General features: G+C 39.7%; 3 protein-coding genes, 1 long non-coding RNA gene and 1 pseudogene across 4 annotated transcripts; 2 read left to right on the forward strand and 3 right to left on the reverse strand.

Moving 5' to 3' along the window:
- The first annotated feature begins 2,100 nt into the window (after nucleotides 1-2,100).
- LOC148923510 (U-box domain-containing protein 35-like) lies at nucleotides 2,101-6,128 on the forward strand. The gene is made up of 7 exons (XM_089061132.1): nucleotides 2,101-2,386; nucleotides 3,411-3,499; nucleotides 3,680-3,801; nucleotides 3,867-4,037; nucleotides 4,120-4,585; nucleotides 4,662-4,748; nucleotides 4,896-6,128. Exons 1-7 carry the CDS (start codon nucleotides 2,227-2,229, stop codon nucleotides 5,979-5,981), a joined length of 2,181 nt encoding a protein of 726 aa, XP_088917258.1. The 5' UTR covers nucleotides 2,101-2,226; the 3' UTR covers nucleotides 5,982-6,128.
- On the reverse strand, nucleotides 3,501-7,277 carry LOC148923511 (uncharacterized). Its single transcript, XR_016132793.1, has 4 exons — nucleotides 7,130-7,277; nucleotides 6,062-6,393; nucleotides 4,884-5,933; nucleotides 3,501-4,569 (listed from the first exon to the last, which is right to left on the reverse strand). It is a non-coding gene; the product is annotated as an uncharacterized LOC148923511 (long non-coding RNA).
- Nucleotides 7,278-7,478: 201 nt separating this feature from the next.
- LOC148923512 (mitochondrial import inner membrane translocase subunit TIM23-1 pseudogene) lies at nucleotides 7,479-8,404 on the forward strand (annotated as a pseudogene).
- A 1,175-nt stretch (nucleotides 8,405-9,579) lies between these two features.
- On the reverse strand, nucleotides 9,580-15,287 carry LOC148923513 (dihydrolipoyllysine-residue acetyltransferase component 2 of pyruvate dehydrogenase complex, mitochondrial-like). Its single transcript, XM_089060330.1, has 19 exons — nucleotides 15,060-15,287; nucleotides 14,334-14,421; nucleotides 13,778-13,884; nucleotides 13,606-13,688; nucleotides 13,480-13,520; nucleotides 13,117-13,172; nucleotides 12,958-13,032; nucleotides 12,769-12,861; nucleotides 11,942-12,187; nucleotides 11,750-11,822; nucleotides 11,491-11,594; nucleotides 11,334-11,419; nucleotides 11,176-11,251; nucleotides 10,814-10,881; nucleotides 10,670-10,736; nucleotides 10,475-10,570; nucleotides 10,295-10,397; nucleotides 10,108-10,203; nucleotides 9,580-10,005 (listed from the first exon to the last, which is right to left on the reverse strand). The coding sequence occupies exons 1-19, from the start codon at nucleotides 15,096-15,098 to the stop codon at nucleotides 9,935-9,937; spliced, it is 1,668 nt and encodes a 555-aa protein (XP_088916456.1). The 5' UTR covers nucleotides 15,099-15,287; the 3' UTR covers nucleotides 9,580-9,934.
- A 3,108-nt stretch (nucleotides 15,288-18,395) lies between these two features.
- LOC125207480 (glycylpeptide N-tetradecanoyltransferase 1-like) lies at nucleotides 18,396-20,647 on the reverse strand. The gene is made up of 2 exons (XM_048106849.2): nucleotides 20,479-20,647; nucleotides 18,396-19,920 (listed from the first exon to the last, which is right to left on the reverse strand). The coding sequence occupies exon 2, from the start codon at nucleotides 19,907-19,909 to the stop codon at nucleotides 18,614-18,616; it is 1,296 nt and encodes a 431-aa protein (XP_047962806.2). The 5' UTR covers nucleotides 19,910-19,920; nucleotides 20,479-20,647; the 3' UTR covers nucleotides 18,396-18,613.
- Between the last annotated feature and the right edge of the window lie 377 nt (nucleotides 20,648-21,024).

The following is a 21,024-nucleotide window of genomic DNA, read 5'->3' on the forward strand; positions in this document are numbered from 1 at the left end:
TGAAATCTTCACTTAAAATCAAGAACAATAAATGTTTTCTTGTTCCACGAAAAATAAATATTTTTATAAATAATATGAGTTTTAATATGCAATTAATAAAATATAGAAGTATAAGAGGGATAGAAAATATAAAATGATAAAAATGTTTTCAAAATATAACTAATTTTGGTGGATAAATTATAATGAAATAAATCTTCGTGATATATATGCATTTTTCTCTCAGTAAACAATAAATAGTACTTGTTGCTTAAGAGAGAAGAGACATTGACATCCAAAAATGAAGAAGATAGTATATTATAAAGTAGTAGTAACTTAATATAATTAATTATTTTTACTTATTTTACTAACAAAATCCAAAGTAGACTGAATATGAGACAGTACCACCACCGCCCCACACTCCGGCGGCTTGCTCGTGTCTACGTGGCCCAATCAAAACTTTTATGGTATCATAAGAAGTGTACATATAATTAATTCAGCTAGTTATTATCATAGGAAAAATGGTAGTACTATTATTTAAAGAAAATAGGGAAATTTTCATATTTAAAGAGATAGATGGGCAAAAGAGTACGTAATTTAGTTTACAAAAGATGTTTTAAAAAAAGGTTTTTAAAATTAAATAGTAGTATTACTATCTTAGTTCTATCATACTTGATGTGTTTCCGTGTTTCCTTTTTTTTTTGGAATAAGAAAAGCGGACAGAGCTCGATTACACACTAACGAACATAAAAAATACCTAATCTATTATGCATCAACCCAATACTAAGACCCAAGGGAGGGGACTCTAAAACATGGACACCTTTTTGAAAGTTATATGCGTAATGTGACAGAAAGTTAGCAGCAAAATTTCCTTCCCTATGCACGTGATGGAGCTCCACTGAGTCAAACTCATGTAACAGACTCTGCACTTTTCGTACTATAGATCTGCAATTGATGGTCACTTCAAAGTTCCTCATATCATGGACACACCAGTGAAACTATCACTCTCCACCTCCAACTTTCAAATACCCATATTTTTTGTTAATTGTAGCCCATGAAATAAGCACCAAATTTTGACAGTCAAAATAGAACACACTCCAATATTAGCAACAAATCTATACCTCCATGATCCTTGTTTCCTTTTAATGCGAAGATGAATGATTAGAGAATTAAGTTGGAAAAATAGAAGAGTAGAAATAATAAAATAAGAATATGTTGAAATGACTGAAAAAACGACTATGATTCAACTACATAATATATCATAAGGTTAGAGGTGAGGAGCATAGTATTATTACAATTTACACCTTATAGTAATTTTTATATATAGTAAAGATATTTATATAAATGTCCTTTTGTCTAATCTAATATTGTGTGATTTTGTGAAAGGTAAAGTTGATTTTTAATAGTGATTGTATCATGTTTACGTCATTCGTCTTACGTCTTATTGGGACCTCATTTCCACAGCAACAATTTACCATTTTAACACAATGTAAAACAAAAATAATCATGATAATTGACCCTCACTCATGCCCACAAATATAAGATAAGAGATTCCCTCGCCCAAAAAAATTTGGTTCATTTAAATATAGATATGTGATTAATGATTATTAGTAATTAGTTATATCTTGCAATGCTTACTTTTTTGTTTCTGTATATCTTTTGAAAGAATACATCACTAAGCATTCAAATTTTTTAAAACAAAGTAAATTCGACGTATAAATTCGATTCTCCATGAGTGTTTGGACTTTATTAAAAGGTAATTTTAATAAGTTGTAAACCAATTTTAATAAGTTGTAAACCAAGTAGAATTAATACTATACAATGTTCCATTTAATTTATGATCCCAACATGCCGATCTTATCATCTTATCATATTCATATGTTATCATAATCACCCCAAAATCGAGTTCTGTAGTTCCAAAATCAAACAAATTTCTAAAAAAATTACAATAATATTTTGTTAGTATAATTTGTGATCATATTCAAAATTACAAAGCAATAATAATGAGTATATTAGAATAATGCCGTATCTTATGGAACACCATAGGTTCGTAAGGAGTAAAACCCCTAGCCCAAATATAGTCAAAAAATTCAATAAAAATACAAAAATAATTTCATAAATTTCCGACAACGAGCCAAAATTTATCCGGCGGTCTGCGTGCATGGCCGGTAGCGCACAAGCAGCAACCACCGCCGCTGCTGTCCAGTGCCACCGCCGCTCTGCCAACGCGTCATAAAATAAAATAAAATAATGACAAATATGTACGAGGAGAGCCGAATATCGACGGCGGTGGGAATCGACAAAGACAAAAACAGCCAATCTGCCGTGAAATGGGCTCTTGAGAAATTGAGATTGAAAGATAACAACATTCTCCTCGTCCATGTTAAAATCCAAAATGGCTTTGAATCAAGTACTCTCTCCCTCTCCCTCTTCATTCATTTGTGTATGAATTTAAAATTAATGTTTTTTTTTATTTTAGTTATTCAGTTTTATAGAGGCCTAATGATGGATTTTTCTTTAAAATTGTGTAAAGTTAATGGAAAATTGCTGGGAAAATCATAAGTTTGTTCAATTGTTGGTCGATGATATATTGCATGCATGTGGTTGGATTTTTTCATCATGAGATAATCGATAGCAAATTAAAACTTGATGGTTTATGCGACTGATTTTTAAAGTTATGAGACAACCTTATATTTGAATAGGAAAATCACAGAAAAAATCGTGAAATTTGGTCAAATTATGGTATGCCCTGTAATTTAAGATCAATTAATAAAGTGACGATGTTTATATTTTTTCGTAATTGACCCTTGTGCTTTAATTTATGCGGAATTGTATCTGATATAACACTCGAAATTTGGGTTTATATCTCCCTCTGATTCATCGTATTCTGAATATTCACTGATTTGAGTCACATTAACCAAACTTTATGATTTTTGCTTGCAATTTGCCCTATTTGAAATAAGCAAGTGCTCCCTTCGTCCCAAGATAAGTGACCTACTTCTTTTGGACACGGGATTTAAGGAATGATATTTAAATAAGTTAAAGTGGAGAGAGTAAAGTATGAGAGAGGGAAAAGGAGAGGAGAGGAGAGAGAATAAAGTAGGTGGAGAATAAAGTAAGAGAGATGACTTTTTGCTAAAAATGGAAATAGGTCACTTATAGTGGGACACCCCAAAAAGGAATACAAGTCACTTATCGTGGGACGGAGGGAGTATATATATTTTAGAACTATATGATTTCATATTTAAACGGAATAAGCATGTTTGATGACAAAGACTTAAATTTGTTTAATGATTAGATTATGAATCTCCATTAATTCATAAATGGCATGTAAATAAATTATGAAACTTAATTATTCTTGTAATAATTTCATAGAATTTCATAGGTTTTAAGGTTTTCTCCTTGAATGATAGCTAATTTTGGTAATTCTGCAGATGATATTCCTAGAGAGGGAAGAGAGCCAACTTCAGCTGAAACACAACAACTATTCCTTCCCTTTCGCGGTTTTTGTGCTCGAAAAGGGGTAAAAAAAACCAACCTAATTCCTGAGCATTGTGCTACATCTCTACATATCATCAAAATTTCTGGACCTGCCACTGGTCGCATGTATACATTATCATAAGTTCTACAATAACACTAACAAAAAAGCAATCAAATTCCATGAAACTCTATGATGAACTTACCTTCTTTTACGCGACTGCAGATTCGCGTAAAAGAAGTTGTCCTGCAAGGCAACGACGTGGCAACCACGCTTGCAGAGTTCGCCAGCTGGAACGGCATCATGAATTTGGTCTTAGGAGCTTCGAGCCGAGGTGCCCTAGCAAGGTAACATCTCACATTCTTACCCAAACTCTCAAACACTAATTCTTCATTACACTTCCCTTTCTCAGGGCCTTTAAAAATCCGGATGTCCCGAGTTTGTTGATGAAGATCGCGCCCGATTTCTGCAGTGTGTACTCTGTCTCAAAGACGAAGGCGCAGAAACTGAAAACTGCCACCGACAACGGAACTCCCAGCAGCTCTGGCTCGCACGAGAACCCGTTTCCTCAAAAATTTCGACCGTAAGAGCTTTGCCTACCCCTGTTAATTAAAAATGATAGTAGATGTTTCATTTCTTGATTGAAAAAAAATGTCTGTTTACAGACAGGACAGCTGGAAAAGCTCTGCCTCTGGCTCCTCCGACCAGGATGGCGACAGGCACGAGTCGTCGCCTTTCGACAGCAGAGAGTCTCGTCAGCTCACTGCGAGAGACAAGGGCTTCGGAAGGATACCTTCACCTCAACATTCCAACGAGTCTCTTCAAAGGGGATCAGATGCTACTAGCTACGAATCTATCGGCGTAGGCAGCAGCTATTACAGCGGCAGCGATTTCTCCGGGGCTAGCGATGGCGTGCCTCCGGCCAAGAAGCTGACCTCTGATGTCTCGAATGTGCTACGGTCTATGAAGCACCACAGTCTTCACCAAGTCCGAACCAGGGACAAGAGCCTGTCATATTCCATGGCTTCTTCTAGTGATCATTCGGATTTGCGCAGTTTCCCTTCGGAAGTCTCGTATGAGCATCTAGACCAGCCCCGGACGTCGTTGTCTTCGAGCTGCTCACAAACAGCTGTAAGTCCAAAATTTCTTTTAAAAAAAAAGGAGACGATACGGTAACACACTCAACGACGAACTACTGTATTTTCAGGACGCAGAGGACGAGCTAGGGAGATTGAAGCGCATCACAATGACGTATAATATAGTCTGTCACGAATCCGAGACGGCTTCGGACAATGTATGTAAAGTTGCAATCTTAAAATCAGAACTCTTATAACTATCAATTGGTAGCAAAAAATATGTTTTGTGATGCAACTGATATGTTTTGTGCTGCCAACTGATATATTTAAAGATAGGTATTCATGATATTTACCTTTTGTCATAGGATGGTGACCATTCTCAAGAGGCTGCAATGGCCATGGTGGAGAGGGAGAAGTTGAAGTGCAAGGCTGCGATCGAGCTAGCACAGACGGCGCAGCGCATAGCAGAGCTGGAGTCGGAGAAGAGGAGGTCTGCAGAGAAGAAGCTGAGAGCCGAGGCGAAGGAAAAGGACAAGGCGATCCACGCGCTAGCAAACACCGAGGTTCAATACAGACGGTACAGGATGGAGGAGATCCAAGAGGCGACGAATTTCTTCGCTGGAACAGAGAAGATTGGCGAGGGCGGATACGGCCCCGTCTTCAAGGCGAGCCTCGACCACACGCGCGTCGCCATCAAGGTTCTCAGGCCGGACATGTCGCAAGGCGAGAGGCAATTCCAGCGCGAGGTCGAGGTGCTGAGCCTCATGAGGCATCCGAATATGGTCATCCTGTTAGGCGCGTGTCCGGAATACGGCTGCCTCGTCTACGAGCACATGGAAAACGGAAGCCTAGAAGACCGGCTAAACTGCTTAAACGGAAGCCCTGCTTTATCGTGGAGGGATCGTTTCAGGATAGCCGTGGAGATCGCGACCGCCCTGAATTTTATGCATCGGACGAGACCAGAGCCCCTCGTGCACCGTGACCTCAAGCCTGCGAACATCCTGCTAGACAGAAACTACGTGAGTAAGATAAGCGACGTCGGGCTTTCCAGGCTGGTCCCGCCAGCGGTGGCGGATTCCATCACGCAATGCTGCATGACTGCGGCGGCGGGGACGTTCTGCTACATAGATCCGGAGTACCAGCAGACCGGGATGCTGGGGACGAAGTCGGACGTGTATTCGTTTGGTGTGGTGCTGCTGCAGATTCTCACAGCGAAGCCGGCAATGGGACTGACCTATATCGTGGATAAAGCGATAGAGAAGGGCAAGTTTGCGGAGGTGCTTGATCAGACGGTGAGAGACTGGCCGGTCGAGGCGGCCCTCGCCATGGCGAAACTGGCCTTGCAATGCTGTGAACTGAGGAAGAGAGACCGGCCAGATCTTGATTCGGTGATATTACCAGATCTGCTTCGGATAAGAGAGACGAGCTCACAGATCAATCCTGAATTCTGATTCAACTAAATATTGCATTCACCAATTCAAACTTGTGAAGACGGCTCATCGTAGATGAGGATAGAGATGCACATTTTTACCTTTTTGCAGAACCTGAAACGTAGGCATTGCAACGTTCTCGGAGATAAAAACCATGACTAATTTTCCTGCCGGCTTTAACGAGGCACTTATCATTTTAATCTCTTACATCAAAGCTGGGGGATGATTCGTATCCTAAAACGAAAGATCAGCAATGCCTAATGGTGCGTTGGAACTAAGAGTCGATCTTCGTGAAAATGGTGCGTATCCAACGCCTAATGAAAAGCAAGAATGAAATGGAATCAACAGAGCTAGCAAAATATGATCATACCGTTTCGAAAGTGAATCACTACTTGTCTGCGGTGTGTATCCAGAAGACGAGCTGCACATTAACCTTGGACGACGAAAAAGGATACCAGAAGAGTTATAGGGGGAAATGGATATGGAAGCAACTGCTAAATTCTAACAAAGGGCATCTTTGTTGGAGAAACTGCAGATAACACGAAAATCTGCGCAAACAATCAGTAGAAAAGCTCATACACAGAACTTGATTTGCAATGGAAGAGTTTCTCAAATACTTCACAAACATAATAAGAGCACTTCACTCACTAACCAAGGTCACAAGATCAACAGAAGAACAAAATTCTGCCGCGGAGCTCTTCATTCGTGACATCACGAGTAAATACATCGATCCATTTCACATCAAAATTCGAATGAGACTGCAGCTATATGGACAGAGAAAGGGAGAAAAATGGCTAAAGAAACCTCCTAATCACCTAGAGCAATGAAGACAAAGAACAAAACCTAACAAGATATAATGCTTGATGTCGAAAAATCGAGAAGCATAGGATAAGCAGCTCCATACAATACTCAAAAGACAATTTTAGCTCACAGCTCAAATCACAAAATGATACACAAGTAAGTTAGTTCATATCATAGCATAATTAACCTATTTGTAAATTACATCATAGCAAATAATTTCAACAATTCTTAGTAATAAAGATTCCATCTTTACCTCAAAAAGCACTTTCCCATCATCACAAAAATATTTACCCCCATCTTTACCAAAAGAATGCATGTTTCAAGATAACCACTGAAAAACTGAGAATGAGCAAATAAAGGGGGGAAACCTTTTGATCAATTGAAAATGCTGAGATATGATTGGTGGCAATGCGGTGGCGGCCGTTATTCTCTGCGCCTGCGGCGGTTGTTGCCGCCGGAGAAACTGTAACAAGATGAAGGATGTTTTGCTTTTTCCCCTAACATTATTACTCCACTTAATAATAGTTGTTGAATAACACAATAAGGAAATTTTTAAATTAGTACCAGTATAGCATTGATTTATAAATGATCAGAGCTTAATTTGTCATTTTCTTTATAAAATCGTCTATAAATTGAGTCGGTTTGGGATACGCCGTCGTATTGTGTGTATAAAAATGTGAAATTGTCAGAACCAATTTTTATACCTTTCCTCTCCAACAAAGGTCAAATCTTAAACCTAAACCCCTCTCTCTCTCTCTCTCTCTCTCTCTCTCTCTTCCATGGCGTATACACCGAATCGCAGCCACAGCGACGACGAAACCACCTCAAATCGCCGACTTTACAATCCCTACAAGGATCTCAACCTCCCCTCGCAAACCCTATACCACCTCCCCACGCAGCCGGAATTCCTCTTCCAGGAGGAATCGCTCGCGCAGCGCCGCTCCTGGGGGGAGAACATCACCTACTACACCGGAATCGGCTACCTCGCCGGCGCCACGGCCGGCGCCGCCCAGGGCCTCGGCACCGCGGTCAAGGCGATCGAGCCCACCGATACCCTAAAGCTGAAGATCAACCGGATCCTGAACGGATCGGGCCACAAGGGCCGCCAGATCGGCAACCGCTGCGGCGTGATCGGCCTGATGTACGCCGGCCTCGAGAGCGGCATGGTCGCGTGGAGAGACACCGACGACGTGATCAACAGCGTCGTCGCGGGCCTGGCCACCGGAGCGCTCTACAAGGCGGCGTCCGGGCCGAGGGCGGCGGCGCTCGCGGGAGCGCTCGGAGGCGCGGTGGTCGGCGCCGCCGTCGCGGGGAAACCCTACCTGAAACGATACATCCCGCTTTAATTAGTCAATTTTTGAAAAAAACAACAAATTCATCTGCTCAATTTTGAAATTTGCATTTACGTTAGCTGTGTTGATGATCTTCAATTGATTAATTGATGGCCTGGAGGTGAAATTTTGATAGCTGTTGAGCTGTTCCGGCGATGGAAATTCGTATCTTTGGCATAAAAGAGGCACAATTTTTTTCTATCTGTAGTGAGTATATGATAATGATATAGTTTTGTAGAATGAGATTTCAGGTTCCTGAATAATGCCCAAGAAACATTGGCTACTGCTATCTTTAATATTCACTTTCTTTTACTGTTGTGTGTGCTTTTGTTCTTGCATATTCCATTGATGTGATTAGCCTCTTAACTCAGCTTTTTTATGTGGTTTTCTCTGTCCTCTCATTACTTGATTGATGTATTATGATAAACTGTTGATTGAATTATGCAAGTTTTTGTGCTTTACAGTGATACAGGTTTGCTAATTTTAAGGTTAGAGCATGTTTAGGGAATTGTAGGTTTACTTGATTGGACAGACATGTTTGATGTTTTGTGTCATCTTCTCTTGTTACTATTATACTGGTTTTCCTCATTTTGATGCTTATGTATGAAGACTGGTGTGCTATTTCTGAGGCTGGGTGGTTTTGAGGGGGATTTAAGTTATTGTGCATCATAACATCTGATGTGGATTGTTTGGGATAACTAGTAAGCATGTAGTCCTCCGCTTGTGTGATAATGTAGTGTCGGACATGGTTAACGTTGATAATCTCGCTGTTGGCTGTTCGGACCTCTGTACTCAGTACGTCCTATTGTTGTTCCACATAGCTAGCTTGTTCATTTGTGTTTTCGTGTTGGGTTCTACTGGAAATGATGGTAAGAGTTTTGTTTGCAATTTTGTAGCTTGCTTTGTAAACAAGTCTGATTCGTGATGCTGCCAGTAGTTGTCATTGTGCCTTAGTCTTGTAAAACATTTCCATGCTATGAATATGCAACTGGATGAGCCTTGCTTAGTACTCTCAACTTCTTCATCTATTTCTATCATATGATTGTTTACTTTTCGATGGTTAGTTGAATATCTGTTCTATAACCTAGTTATTCGACTTCAGGAGATGATTTTCGCTCAATCGATTTGTGTCATGGCTTGCCTTTTTAGCTGAATTATTGACAGGAAAATGTCTGATGTGTTTAATGAGTGCAGTGACATTCAAATTTCAAAAATCTCATTTCATTCCAAATTTCCAACCAATCGGGAAATTTGCTAAAATGATCAAATCTCGATTGATGAATATTTCCAACCAATTCCTACCAAGAGCTTATTATCTCAATTTTTAATATAGAATCTAACGAAAATATGCCTAGGAACATTCGCATCTGACTAGATATTGAGCATGTGGTAGAGAAGCCAAGACCAAAGCAGTGCAAAAACTAATAATATCAAGCAAATTGGCTCCCACCTAAATGTGAAATTTGCTAACATTTGAATGAGAGACGTTTAATAATCTCACAACATATCAATTTCATTCCATAATGCTGTAACCATACATGGAAAGCAGATGAAAGGGTGGTCAGAAATATTTTATTTTCTTCACATGTATGTTCAAGAAGGCAGAGGAGTCTATGGCCAGGAAATCATATCATGCTGGGTAGATTTCTACACTATATTAGCAAAAATTGGTTTATACCACCGATTATTCGAGCATATGTTATCCACATAGTGAATCAAAAGAAAAGAGATGGTATAAATTCTTCTAAAACAAAGAAGGATCTGAATGAACATGTGTTGTATCCAACCTTCACCTATGGTTGAAGCAGAATAACTCTGGAGCAGAAGGATGTCATTCACTATTTAAAGCAACATCGTTTCTGGATTCTCAATGTAACCTTTAAACGACTTAAGCCATTCTGCTCCGATGGCACCTATACACAGAATCAGTAGCACATTAGAGAAGTTGAACCTCAGCATAGTTAAGATGAAATGGTACTGGCTATGTTGTATCCAATCTGCAAATAGCTGCTTACCATCAATGACCCGGTGATCACAGCTCAGTGTCACGGACATGAATGATGCAAACTTAAACTGGTCAGGGCCAGCGCCCGGAATCACCCTTTTCTCAGCTGATCATGCACAGTGAGGACATAAAACATCAGCAACTAAGCAACTACCAAAACCTGTTGTACTGCAATAACCTAGACAAGTTCAAATTACCTGAGCCAACTGCGAGAATGCCAGCTTGGGGTGGATTTATAATGGCACAAAATTGCTTGATGCCAAAAGGACCACCTAAGTTTGATACTGTGAAAGTACCACCCTGCAAACCAGATTTAGTTAGACAGATGTGATCAGTAATCGAGTCTTTCAGAATGACCAATGAAGTTTCTGCTTCACCTCATAATCTTCTGGCTTCAAGCTGTTTTCCTTGGCCTTTTGAGCTAAATTCTTAACTTCCTCAGAGATTCTTGATAGGCCTTTCTTGTCAGCGTCCTTCAGTTTTAGAGCAAATAGTTGAGAGGCACAATTGTCATATCATCTGGGAAGAGGATGCTTTTACAAGAGATGTATTAAACTCGTAAGATGACTTACCCTAACTATAGGCACGAACAGTCCATTTTCTGTCTGCACAGCAACATTAATATTCACATTGTTAAACCTGTGAACACAAGAGTTAGCAAGTAAGAGGCATGTGTTAAACTATAACAGTATAACCTTCTTACAAAGTATACTTACTGGCGAATATAATCATTGGTCCATGAACTGTTGCACTGAGGGACTTTTCTAAGGGCCAGGGCAGCAGCCTGCAGTGAAAAAAGTCGTTTAATGGATTATTGATGGAAAAATGAAAAATCTATCCAAGCACAATATACTTTAGGTCCATGTAAGAATTTCATTCTCCTAGAGACTAAGACCTAGAAAATAAATATAAAACACAGCTAATTATTTTTCTTAAGTGAATCTAATATCTTGCAAAGAGGAAGTACGTTCTCGCAAAGAGAAGCAACTTGACAAAAGAGAAGGTGCAGATAGACATGCATATATCTTTCATCACATGATGAAAACAAGAGCACTCCCTCAAAGAAGGCCTATCATACCTTAATAACAAGATCGTTAACTGAAATTCTTTTCCCACCTGAAGCTTCTTGCAATGAGTTTAGCTGGGAACGCAATCTGCAGATCAGGAAGAAGTTAAAACAACTAATACAGGTAACTTTGATGGGTCATTCTAATTTGCAGAAGAATGCATACTCACTCCATAAGCTTGTCAACACATGTATCTACAGTCAGGTAATAATGTGGGATTGTTTGTTTGGACTGCAATAATCGCGCTGCTGTCACCTGTCACACAGATGGAATATGTTATCAACATAGCACACTGAATTATGTCAAAACTGTCAATGTGATATTACCTTTCTGATCTGCGAGTGTGGGATGTCAGTGTAATCTAAACCAGCAACTGTTGCGGTAGCAGCCTTAGGAGCTTCTGAAACTTCTTTACTACTTGAAGGTGAAGCTGTAAGGAGGAGAGTGCAAAATGATTTAGATTCTTGTTTTATAAAACTCAATTCCTAAAACTCGTCAGTTGGTAAAAAAGTAGATTTCAATGAGTGAAGAAAGAGAATAGTTCTGATGGCATCAAACTACATGAACACAGTCCCAAATATATACCAAGATAATCTTCAATATCTGCTTTGACAATGCGTCCATCAGGACCGGTTCCTCTGATGTTTGCAAGAGTTACCTGCATTAATGTTGTGCAAGTATACTGCTTTAAACACACTGTCAATATATACGAAACATGAGTAAAAACTATCGATTTAGTCCAGTGAAATATCATAGACAAGGCCATCTAATTTTTACATTGTGCTCTTCCGCAAGTTTTCTGGCAAGCGGACTGGCAAAAATACGATCTCCAGATGCAGAAGGCGCACTAGGCTTGGAAACTTTGGGCTCCGCTGGAGCAGAAGACGCTTTTGACACTTCTTCTTTTGGTGGAGTTGGAGCAGGCGTCTCTTTGGGCGGGGGTGCTGGCGCAGCATCTGATGCTGGACTATAGTCCTTGAATTTAGCAATATCACTCTCTTCTTCAACAGTTACGGCAATTATCTAGTCAAAATAATAATTTGATCAGCCACCAACGAGTAGGTTGAGTAATCACCTGCATATGCATCCTTCTAGCTTCATTCAATATCAAGACAGCTATTTACTACAAACTTTTTAGCTGTGCTCAGCACTAGTTTCAAAATCTGAATATATTTTCCAGGCAGTAGCACCAGCAAGCCCTAAATCTTTCTAATTCATTTGACACACAAGAAAGGTAATTCCCATGAAAATTAGAAGATGATGACTTGTACAGAGGAAATCTAATGATTGACTTGGAATTCATCGATAGAAAATATTGAACCAGCTGAAATCACATAAACCAAGTGAACAACGTCAAGCAACAAGCTAAAGACAATCAAATTAATAAAGGGCCTAGCAAACTTTAATAGAATAGCATTAAAAATATGTGCCAAGGTCGGGCGCCAATCCATGATAAAAATAAAACTAAATCACCCCTTAATAAATCAAGCAAATAACTTGATTCTTGTTCTATCTTTGTTCTAAATGTGTTAAGAAAGCTGAGAACGGAAGTAGGAAGACATAGTTTGAACATAAAGTCCTATAGTCGAATAACAGAGCCGTACCTCACCAACTTTAATCCCACTTGATCCATCCCCACGCAAGATTTTTGCAAGATAACCTTCCTCCATGCATTCCATTTCTACTGTTGCTTTGTCCTTAAGATGTTAATTGATGTACAATCAGCTATTGGATTACCAGGAGAGTATGGTAGCATATTCAGTGAAATTAAGTAGAGAACCAATAGAACCTACAGTTTCCACTTCACAAAGCACTTCTCCAGTAGAAATTTTATCACCCTCTTTCTTCAACCACCTCGCAATATTACCCTACATTACAGCGAACAAACAACACCCTTTAGTATTATTGTTGATAGTAGCAAATAACGTGATGATTATGAGAGAGATGCTTGCCTCTGTCATTGTAGGTGAGAGAGAAGGCATTCCAATTTCAACGTGAGGCGGAAGACCTGAAAGAGAGTAGTATGTTTAGCTATAGTTTGATATGTATCAACCAAAATTCCAGAGAAGGGAGGGCTACTAAAAAATGAGAAAACATCCATCCTTGCCAAAACAACAGTTAAAATCACAAAACATGTGGTTTATCCAATTACAAATAGAATTTGTGTGAACAAGTCAAATGGATGCACTAAGAAATTTATAATTCACAATATAGTGACTGAGTAACCTAATCCCAACCTTCCTACAATACATGATCAAATAACATCTCAAAGTGTTAAATTAGCACTAAATGTGGCTTACAGAACACCAACTAACCTGAATCTGTTGAAAACTGTCTGGGCATTCTTTCAGATTGGCTGGAAATAAGCATACCAAAGAGGCCAGTTAAAGAGCTATGTCTCTTTACAAGAAATGCAAAAATGGTTGAAAGATATGGAGAACCTGTTACAGTTCAAGCCTATTGCTGGTGCAGGACTTCTGGCTGCCCAGAAAGCATTTCCATTGCTCATTTTTACAGCAGACGTCTTTATTACATAATCGTTATCAGAATCTTCACAGCTAAATACAGATACTTGTAAAACACCATATAGTTCAAGTATTAATTGGTAATTACCATCATTCTGCTGACTGGCACATAATTAGGGCTGAAAGAGCGCATACTGGAGAACTTTCGACTGCCATTCTTGTCGATGGCTCCAAGACCACAATGTCTTGAAATATCTGTACCAAATTGGATACCACATCGATAATCAATAACAAATTAGCAAAACTTCACGAGGCTGGAATTCCATGCCACAAGCCAAAGCTTAACTCCATATGTGAATTTTAATTTGTCGAAAACGATGAGCCATACTCAGACAATGCCAACAAAGTGTAAGATCAAAATTTTTTTGAAGCCCTCGTTTAACATGCTCTATCAGAAAATATGTTTTCAGACAGCAGGCCAAAGGGGTTAAAACATTCCAGTGAGGACATAATGATTGCTCAGATTAAAGGTCCTGAGACAATATCAGCTAACTATCCCTATTTAGAGTGTGACTTAAGTGGTTAAGACAGCATAAACTCAAGTGTAAGCCTCGTAATATAGGCCTGCCTTATGCTGTTATGCAGCAATAAAGAAGAGAGACCAGTCTTGCTAAAAGAAAGAGCATGCAAATATCACAACTTACCATCTGATTTGACAACGGATCCCACATCATTTGCAGAAGAGCATACATGGATTGTCCGACCTCGTATAAGGTTATGGGTTTGTCTGATCTGTATGTATGAAGCGTAGTTATGTCATTTGATTCATACAAAGTAATTCAATACCACAGGCATGTAAAAGGAAATGACATAGTTAGTGGTTTGTCTTTAATCAGTCATGTAAAGAGCAGATTTTTTTTATAAAAAAAGAGGTGTAGCAGGATTCAAGTAACTAACTCTTAGTCTACGCACTTCAATAAACTAATTTTAAAGATGATCAGATTAAAAGAAGAACTGTCAGGAAATTGACTAACTGTAAAACTACAGAACTGGAATCAACCTATCAACATGAACATAGGTTAACTAAAATGAATGTACACTTATACAGAGACATATCCAAAATCCGAATTCATCAGGAAGCCTTATCCAACAATTCAATCTAAAATCGAAAAATGTGTACATCCTTAACAAAAAATCCTCCTTCAGCAAACCACATTCAACCATATGCTAATCAATTTCCGATATCAACACCGAGCAATTAATCCCCACGCGATCCATCAGAGCACATATCTTATCATACAGCGATAATTCCAGATAAAACAAAACACAATTTCAGCAATCCATCAGGCACACGCGTTCACGCAAGTTCCGGATTCAAATCAAAATCGCCCAATCGCAGAAGCACGAAATAGAATGTGAAAACAATGAACCTTCCTAGCGTGATGCGCAACCCGAGCGGAGTACATCATCCTGGCGGAATATCCACTAAATCTTTGACAAGTGAGGATCAAATCGACGATTCAGAGCAGCTTTGTTAGCTTTTCGGCAGTCGAAAAAGGAAGGCAGCTGCAGATTCCGTCGTAAATTTTCCACTATCGAACTGTGTGTTGTGTGTGTAAAATAGGGCTGAATTTGAAATGTGAAAGTCAGCTTATGAGTTTTTTCTATTTTTGAATTCTGTCTTACTATTAAGATTGTTTGGTCTGGAGAAATTTTCTGTAAATTAAATATATAATTATACAAAATTTAAAATCGAAACAGAACAGTTTTATTTAAATTTATTTTATTATTGTTAAATTATTCCTACTATTATACTTTTAAATATATTTTAAAAAATTGATATGAAAGATTTATGATAAGTTTACGATTTTCAGTTTAATTGGAGATAATTATGTAGATATCCTAAATCTACTTAACATATATATTTAATTTTAAATATGTGTTAAGTAGATTAGTCCAATTATGTAATTTATGTACATTTATTGCTATTGTTAAAAATAAAAATATCCCTAACATCTCATTATTCATGATATTACATTTTTTAGACATGAATAATTTTCTTGAATGGAATTTTTTTTTTCTTCAATTAAATGCATTTGGTTTTCTCTTTGGTTTGCTAGTATATGTACGAAACTAAAAATATTAGCGCTGGAGCTTCTTATTAAAACCAAAAATATGTGTATGTGACTTGTACTAGATAGATAATTAAAATTTGTCAATGTGATATAAATGATCGACTTAATAAAGCTTCTTTTTTTTTAGGTCTCCACCTAATGAAATTAGGAATATTAAATTTAGGGTAGTAGGTATAGCTTTACATTAAATTATTGGGAAATAGAATTTCAGCATCCACGATGGTAAATAGGCTAGTCATGGCTAGCCTGTTTCTCTTCCTGCCACATCATTCAGCACAAAAATTCTTCTTGCCATATCATCAGTACAAGCAATAGGCTAGCCACGTCATCAGCACTATTAAAAAAATAACTAAATTTACGGAATTAAACACAAAATACGGAATTAAATTTACGACACATATACGGGAAAAATTCGTTAATTTTATTTAAATAAAAAAAGTACATTAACTAAAAATAAAAAAAATTACATAATAAACTAGACTTCCACACACGAGTCACCGCCCCACTCTACTCCTCGTCGTCGTCCCCGCTGCCACGGCTGCACCCCTGACATCTGAGCCCGCACCTGGTCCCCCCAGCTGTGCCGCGAAGGTATCCAAATCGACCTGCATACTCTCGAGCATTGAGTGAAGAAACTTCTTCTCCTTGGGGTCAGTTGCCTCCTTCCATTCGTAGAAGATCTTGTGCATCTGTTTGCGCGTTTGTTGACGCGCGTAGAAGGCGAGCTTGGCTGCCGACTTGCCAACGGGGGGGATGCCGACTGGACCTCCTGGGACCCCTGGGCGACTCCCCTCGCTGCCCGTTGCGCCCTCCTCTGACCAATCAGGCGAGTGCGGCGAGCGAAGGATGGAGGGGACGGCTCCTCTGGAACATCCTCGGGGAGGTCGTGAGAACCGCTGCTGTTGCCGATGTAATCACCGGTATAGTTCAGTCGTTGCTTCTTCGGCCAGCCAGCATCGACACCCGCTCGGAACTTCTCGAAATCCATCAGAACCAGATAGCAGTTCAAGTAGGTGAATTCCTTATACAGCCCCTGAAGGCTTTCTCCGCTATCATCCTGCAGTCCTCGTCAGTCTGGCCACTGGTCTTCATGCGGAGAGCATTGGTGTACAAGCCCGCAAATCGGGAGATCGCAGCCCTGATTCGCTCCCATCCCTTCCGGCACTCCTCACCGGTGTATGCCTTCCCATTCGGACAATTCCTCCGGTAGGCTGCTGCAATCTTAGCCCACATGTTGATTATCCTCTGATTGTTCGAAACGAGGGGATCGTCACAAACAGACACCCAAGCCTTGGCCAGCGCGACGTTCTCATCTTCCGCCCACTTCCTCCGTGCACCGTCGTCATCAGCCGGCTGCGACGACTCGCCTACCACCTTTTCCCCCTTCTTCTTCTTCTTCGGTGTGCCCTGACCCTGCCCCCGCCCCTGACCTACTCCCTCTGTCTCAATGGGAGTCTCTCCGAATCGAACGCCCGATAGCAAATCCTCTATGGAGAAAGTGTCATCTCCAGTGAATTGCGTCTCCATTGGGGTCGATGTGTGGGAAGACGTAGTCAAAAAATCAAGGGTGGGGCGATAGACATTGCCTCCCCCCCCCCGGCGTCACGGGCTGCACCGGCTGCACCCCCGCCTGCCACCCCGGCATCATCTGTGGCATCATCTGCATCTCGGCTCCCCAACCGGGCATCATCTGCATACCGGGTTGCATGCCCGTTACCCCCTGCCCGCCGCCTTGCGGCATCACCTGCTGCCGAGGGTACATGTTGTAGTACTCGCCGCTCATCTGCCCCCATCCCGCCCCCGCGGGTATAGTGGGAGTTTGAGTCCCGCTCGTCGCTGGAGTAGACTCGTTGTTGTGATCCATTTTGCGTTATTGTTCTTTTACATAAATTAAGAGAGAGAGAGACTCGTTAAAACAAGCGGTGCGAATGAAAATGACGTGAAAATCGAGTTTATATAGTGTTTCGAAAATTTAATAAAAATAAATAAATTGCGCTGGCCGATAGCCAGCCTACAATGGCGGCGAGCGCATCGGCCAGCACTCGCCGATTGCAATAGTTCGGCGAGCGGACCGGCTAGCACCGGGTATCGGCTAGCCAGTCGCTCGCTTATCACTGTGGATGCTCTAATAGGAAAGTTAATGTTACTTTTTTAAAGAAAAATAAGGTAAATATTTTGACTGATAATATATCGTATTTTTTTTGAAATAGACTGATAATATTTAAATTTGTTGACTGAGGAGTACTTATGCAAATGCAATTTGAAGTTTGACTAACTGCACTTCGATTATACTACTACTATCAATCAAAAAAACAACATTTAATTGGTGGAGTAGTTGAAATTATTACTATCAAATTATAAGATAAATTCATTTGATCAAATATACGCTCCTTAATTTTAAAATAGATAATTCTGGCTAAATAGGCTATTTTTCACTTTGGTCATAGAACTATGCATACAATACCAGTCCATCAATTTTCAGATGTTACTAAGCAAGTTCATAAAAGAAAATTCGTAGTTCGTACAGTGAGATTTGAACTCGAGACCTTTGAACAATAAACTATCTAGTGATATTCGAACTCGAGACCTTTGAACAATAAACTATCTAGTGACATTCGAACTCGAGACCTCTGAACAATAAGCTACACTTCATTTTAACTGAGAAATGACAAAAGATGAGTAAAATAGAAAGGAAGCCCAAACAAAGTTTCAGTTACAAAATTCATTTAAATCTCTTGGTTTGGAACCAAGTGGAAACACCAAAGATAGCAGCAGCATAACTCATGATAAAAGGATATGTAGGTCTCACTCGTACAAAAATGCTCGCTCGTGGCAGCATGACCGATGATCTATAAGAGCACGAGGCCAAGCTCCGATGATTTCAGGATGTGCTTCAGCCGATAGTTGTAGAGGTAGTAATGAAGCTTCCCATCCCCGGGCCCAAACTTGAGCTCCTTCAAGAATGTCTCATTTTGCATCACATCTAAGGCGTTGAAAACGTCGAATTCCTTCTTCTTGGCAACAATGAGGGCATCATTCATCAATTGAAGCAAGGGAGTCTTGGTGGATACGTTGTAATAAGAGTAGGCCGCCTTTAGAACTGAGTGGGTCTGGCTGCCAAGTATCGAAGAGGGGAGTGTGTAAAAACTGCAGAAATCTGTGATTTCGTGGCTTTCAGGGCTTTCGACCAGATAACTGTCCACGACGTCTTCCTTGGGGAGCAGCCAGTGCTCGACATCATTCTCATCAAAATCTGGGGCCACCGCAAACTGGTTCAAGTAACTCCTAAGCAAACGAGTAACTGCAGGAACATCGTGGGGTTCCATCTTTCGGAAGCCAGGAGTTGTGGTTTGCTCTGGTAGCTTGTATAGCTTGATAGTTCGGCTCATTGTCATCCTTGCACCGAGCCTAGAAAATCCAACATCAATAAGTTTCTTTGGATTCAACGACCTGTGCCAATACTGACATGTTGTTATCGGTGTAGGTAAAACAACGCCAGCTGTATAAGCTGCCTGCCATATATTCTCCAAATGAACCCTCCGAGTAACCTCCTTTATCATGACAGGAGCAAGTCTTTTTGATCGGAGCTTCTTGTGAACACACAGGAAATTAACCTCTGCAAGCAGCACCACAGCATCACGGACACGTATCTTTGCAGGAATCCCAGTAATGAACGCAACCAGTTTTTTCGAAGTCTTGACCCTTACTCCTATGTGCCAGCTCCGGAAATAACCAGGAGGACGAAGTGCCCATCGAAGAAACTCTTTCGAGTAGTTGAATCTGAACATGTTCTCGTCGTCCTCAACATAGTTATTCGTCAACAAAGTATACACCTCACTACACACCTCCTCTGAATCCAGATCGCATGTAACCCATTCGTAGGGAGCTGGGAGATTATACGGCTCTTGCTTGACTTCAGACAGTGGCGTTGGTTGCTCAATCGGGCCTTCAGGCAGGCTCGTGTCTCCAACATCCTTGAACTGGCCTACGGGTTGGGTCTCCCAAAACTTATGCCTCTTCGAGAGTGAGAGTGACTCTTGAACCTTTCTCGCCAATTCATCAATTGACGCCTCACTTTCACTCCCTGAAGGTGCGTTATTCTCGTCAGAGGGAACGTTTTCAGCTGGAGCATCGTTGTTAGCCATTCTCAAGAAACCTACTTTCACATACACAAGAAGGAATCACAAATCATATTTCTAAATAAGCCATAGCTCACCAATCAAATCCCCATTAACATCATCTATGCAGCTTAGCAATAGCCAATAAGGTTCTCTAACGACTACGAATTCCACACACTGACACACACACAAAACAAATTCATCGAATCACCAGATTTAATGCTTCAACAAGAACAAGCACCATCAAAAAACATAACCACAGTCAACTATAGGCATGAAATCAAACAGATAAATCAACTTGATACAAATAATTATCATTATTAACCAATTTCCAATAGCTAAATAGTGGATAGCACATCAAATTGAATATCTGAATCATAGAATCCCAATACAATTATTCAAGCAACAAATAATTCCCCTTCTAAATCACACATATTTTCAACAAAAACCTCGATCATCATCTGGGTACTTCAAGCATAATACTACAGCTAAACAATCAGCTAAAGCCAAAAACTGCGCAGCCGATTGATTTACAAATTCCGAATCAACCAGCTAAACAATCAGCTAAAATTCCAATCATATAATAAATGCGTCACCTTAACCCCAATTCGCGAGCTGCGCAAAAACCGCAATTAATGGAGATCTAAGCTGCCGAAATTTGAAAGAAGTCGAATTGAGTCTTGATAAATTTAATTGGTCGATGAAATCATGGAAGCTGGGAGCAAGGAATCGTGGATTTTGAGGTAATGCAGTGGAACCAAAAGCTAAAGGTTGGATCTTTTTTTCATTAACCCTAAATCACAAGGGTATTTTTGACATTTGAATATAATCAATAATCATGGATTTGATAGAAATTTAAAATTGAATTAATACAATATATTTTTTTTATCAAATGTTGTACTACAAAAATTGTTTTTTTAGAAGAAGCAATATCCAGTCATTGTTATTATTATAAACTAATCCGAAACTTAGATAGTCATGTTTATGACCGAATTATTTCAGCCTAAATTAAAATAAATAGTCTTATCAATTTGAATAGTGAAAAAAGGTTTAACTAGTTGATAAAATTGAGTGAGTTGGCCGATTGATATCTCTTCTAAAAACTATTGTTCAATATATACTCTTAATTGCGTTAATTTAGA

Source organism: Salvia hispanica, chromosome 6, assembly GCF_029641045.1.
Source record: "Salvia hispanica isolate PSC_SH4W2 chromosome 6, Shi_PSC_v1, whole genome shotgun sequence".
In the NCBI taxonomy this organism is placed as follows: domain Eukaryota; kingdom Viridiplantae; phylum Streptophyta; class Magnoliopsida; order Lamiales; family Lamiaceae; genus Salvia; species Salvia hispanica.

What these genes read in the sequence shown, in the direction of transcription:
- LOC148923513 (XM_089060330.1), bottom strand. Translation starts at nt 15,098, where the DNA reads ATGATGTACTCCGCTCGGGTTGCGCATCACGCTAGGAAG. An exon ending in CACACTCGCAGATCAGAAAG is followed by an intron (nt 11,420 to 11,490) that starts GTAATATCACAT and finishes TCTGTGTGACAG; the next exon opens with GTGACAGCAGCGCGATTATT. An exon ending in ACCAATGATTATATTCGCCA is followed by an intron (nt 10,737 to 10,813) that starts GTAAGTATACTT and finishes TTGTGTTCACAG; the next exon opens with GTTTAACAATGTGAATATTA.
- LOC148923510 (XM_089061132.1), top strand. Translation starts at nt 2,227, where the DNA reads ATGACAAATATGTACGAGGAGAGCCGAATATCGACGGCGGTGGGAATC. An exon ending in TTTCCTCAAAAATTTCGACC is followed by an intron (nt 4,038 to 4,119) that starts GTAAGAGCTTTG and finishes GTCTGTTTACAG; the next exon opens with ACAGGACAGCTGGAAAAGCT. An exon ending in CCGAGACGGCTTCGGACAAT is followed by an intron (nt 4,749 to 4,895) that starts GTATGTAAAGTT and finishes CTTTTGTCATAG; the next exon opens with GATGGTGACCATTCTCAAGA.
- LOC125207480 (XM_048106849.2), bottom strand. Translation starts at nt 19,909, where the DNA reads ATGGCTAACAACGATGCTCCAGCTGAAAACGTTCCCTCTGACGAGAAT.